Genomic DNA, 3,538 nt, shown 5'->3' with positions numbered 1-3,538 from the left:
GACAAATTGTGTGACAGAAAAAAGTGGGCGGAGCCTAGACTGGTTATAAATGACTGGAATTTTCTGGATTCTAAGCCTCATTTTCTTATCAGGAAACTTTTCTTTCTTATCAATTGGCAACTTTCAGCATTGTACTTTCAAACTTTTTTTTGCCCAAAAACTCAACTTCTCAAATTTTCAGTGATGTCTCGCGAACTTATGGTTGCCGACGGTGGCGAAACTATCGGAAACACGCCGTTGGTCCTTCTTCGGAATATTACGAAAGGATTGGATGCGAGAATCGGTATTTGTCGGCCAAATTTCAGAAGATAGATTTTTTCAGCCGTAAAAATCGAGTACCTGAATCCGTCGTGTTCTGTGAAGGATCGAATCGCAAAATCGATGGTGGATGAGGCGGAAAAGGCGGGACGAATTGTTCCCGGGAAAACGGTGCTTGTGGAGGGAACTAGTGGAAATTTGGGAATCGCGTTGGCTCATATTGGAAAGATTCGCGGGTGAGTGGTTTTGAGATTCTGAAATTTTGAGATTCTTGGATACCTGGATTTATGAATTCCTTGATTCCTTAATTCCTAGTTTCCTAGATTCCTTGATTTCTAGCTTCCTAGATTCTAAAATTCTGAGATTCTTAGAAGATTCTAAGACTCTGAGATTCTAAAATTCTGTTATCCTGATATTCTAAAATTCGAAATTCCAGGATTCTTGTATTTTAGGATTCACAGATTCTTAGATTCTAGAATCCACGGATTCTTGAATTCCGGGATCCATGGATTCTCAGATTCTCGGATTCTCGGATTGTCGGATTCTCGGATTCTTGGGTTCTCGGAATCTCGGATTCTCGGATTCTCAAATTCTGAAATTCTAAGTTTTCAGAAATTCAGATTCTTAAAGTTTGAATTTTTGAAACTTTGAGATTCTGAGATTCTGAGATTTTGAGAATCTGAGATTCTGAGACTGACATTCTGAGATTCTGAAATCTTAAGATTCTGAAACACTGCGATTCTGAATTTTAGAATTTTTAAAATTCTAAAATTCTGAAACTCTGAATTTCCGAAGTTTAAGGATTTCGAGATTCTAAGTTTCCCTTATACTCGGATTCTGAGATTCTGAGATTCTGAGATTCCTAGATTTTTAGATTCCCAGATTCCTAAATTCTTAGATTCCTAGATTCTGAGATTCTGAGATTCTGAGATTCTGAGATTCTGAGATTCTGAGATTCTGAGATTCTGAGATTCTGAAATTCTGAGATTCTGAGATTCTGAGATTCTGAGATTTTGAGATTCTGAGATTCTGAGATTCTGAGATTCTGAGATTCTGAGATTTTGAGATTCTGAGATACTGAGATTTTGAGATTTTGAGATTCTGAGATTCTGAGATTCTGAGATTCTGAGATTCTGAGATTCTGAGATTCTGAGATTCTGAGATTCTGAGATTTTGAGCATCTGAGATTCTGAGATTCTGACATTCTGAGATTCTGAAATCTTAAGATTCTGAAACACTGCGATTCTGAATTTTAGAAATATTAAAATTCTAAAATTCTGAAACTCTAAATTTCCGAAGTTTAAGGATTTTGAGATTCTAAGTTTCCCTTATACTCGGATTCTGAGATTCTGGGATTCTAAGATTCCGAAATTTTGAGATTCTGAGGTTTTGAAATTCTGAGATTCTGAGATTCTGAGATTCTGAGATTCTGAGATTCTGAGATTCTGAGATTCTGAGATTCTGAGATTTTTAGATTTTGAGATTCTGAGATTCTGAGATTCTGAGATTTTGAGATTCTGAGATTCTGAGATTCTGAGATTCTGAGATTCTGAGATTCTGAGATTTTGAGATTCTGAGATACTGAGATTCTGAGATTTTGAGATTCTGAGATTCTGAGATTCTGAGATTCTGAGATTCTGAGATTCTGACATTCTGAGATTCTGAAATCTTAAGATTCTGAAACACTGCGATTCTGAGATTCTGAGATTCTGAGATTCTGAGATTCTGAGGTTCTGAGATTCTGAGATTCTGAGATTTTGAGATTCTGCGATTCTGAGATTCTGAGATTCAAACATTCTGAGATTCTGAAATTCTGAGATTCAAACATTCTGAGATTCTGAGATTCTGAGATTCTGATATTGTAAGATTCTGAGTTTCCGAAATTTGAAGTTATGAACATCTGAAATTTTAAGATTTTGAATTCCAGATACAAAGTGATCCTCGTAATGCCGGAAACCATGAGTGTCGAACGTCGTGCCATGCTTCGTGCCTATGGAGCCGAAGTGATCCTTTCCGACCCGATGGAAGGCCATCCAGGAGTCATCAAAAAAGTAGAGATGCTTTGTGAAAAACTTACGAATGCAATCTGTTTGGATCAGTTTTCAAATCCAGCCAACCCAGCAGCACACTACCGTACCACAGGTCCAGAAATCTGGCGCCAAACTCAGGGAAAAGTGGATATGGTCTGTTTTGGAGTTGGATCAAGTGGAACGCTCACTGGAGTCGGACGATATCTCAGACAACAAAATCCAGACATCAAAATTTATCCAGTGGAGCCGTATGAAAGCTCCGTGTTGAGCGGATTTCCGAGAGGAAAGCATAGAATTCAGGGTAAGTTATTTTCAGAAAAAATCTATAGATATGTAGTTCAAAGAACTTAACTTTTCTTCAGGTATTGGTGCTGGCATCATTCCTGGCAACGTGGATCGTTCCTGTTCACCGAAGTCATACGTGTCAAATCCGATGACGCGATGACAATGGCACGTCGGCTCGCTGACGAAGAAGCCATCCTCGGTGGCATCTCATCTGGAGCCAACGTGGTCGCCGCCGTGGAGCTGGCACGTCGTCCCGAGAACAAGGGAAAACTGATTGTGACCACTGTGAATAGTTTTGCCGAGCGATACTTTACTACGGAATTGTACTCGAATGTTCTGAATGATGTGTCCAAGTTGAAATGGTCCAATGATGAGGAGGCTGTGATGATAGCGAAAAAGTATTTGGGGATCTGAAATTTTACTTGTGCCTGATTTTTTTTATAATCATATGATATTTATTTGACTGAATGAATGAAACTTGTTTCAAATTTTTTGTTAGATGGAACGCGTTCGCTTTTTTTTGAAGAACTGAAGAGCCGTTTTTCGGCAAAATTTAAGACAGATATTTCAGTGATTTCAGAGGTTGTTTTTGGAGTTACGATATGCATTTTGAAGTGACACTAAATAGTGTAGCTCAACCGGTAGCGGCGCGGCATCTCCCACAGTGGGCCCACAAGTTAAGTTCCTCCAAATGAAAAAAACATTTCAAGACTTTTTTTCAGTTTTTATTGAGAATAACTTCAATGAATGATGGTAATATACAAAATTTTTGATGACAACCAAATTTTCGGTAAAAAATATTTTTGAGAAGAAGCGCTCCGCTGAATAAAAAGCTCGCAATGAGAAATTCAAACAATTTGAATAATTTTCTTCGCACAATACATCACATTGATCGGGAAGTATGGCGTTTCCACGACTTGAATTTCTTGAAAACCACACTTGTTCAGCAACTCCACAGCCCGTTT

At 38.2% G+C, this 3,538-nt stretch overlaps 1 protein-coding gene across 1 annotated transcript; it reads left to right on the top strand.

The window, feature by feature from the left end:
* Positions 1-183: 183 nt before the first annotated feature.
* Positions 184-2,987, top strand: CBG25013 (the record flags this gene model as incomplete). Its single annotated transcript, XM_045241079.1, has 4 exons — positions 184-283; positions 323-494; positions 2,186-2,593; positions 2,651-2,987. The coding sequence occupies 4 exons, from the start codon at positions 184-186 to the stop codon at positions 2,985-2,987; spliced, it is 1,017 nt and encodes a 338-aa protein (XP_045091441.1).
* Positions 2,988-3,538: the final 551 nt, after the last annotated feature.

Source organism: Caenorhabditis briggsae (genome assembly GCF_000004555.2).
Source record: "Caenorhabditis briggsae AF16 supercontig from assembly CB4, cb25.NA_335, whole genome shotgun sequence".
Classification (NCBI taxonomy): Eukaryota; Metazoa; Nematoda; class Chromadorea; order Rhabditida; family Rhabditidae; genus Caenorhabditis; species Caenorhabditis briggsae.
This window is presented reverse-complemented; position numbering and strand designations above follow the sequence as displayed.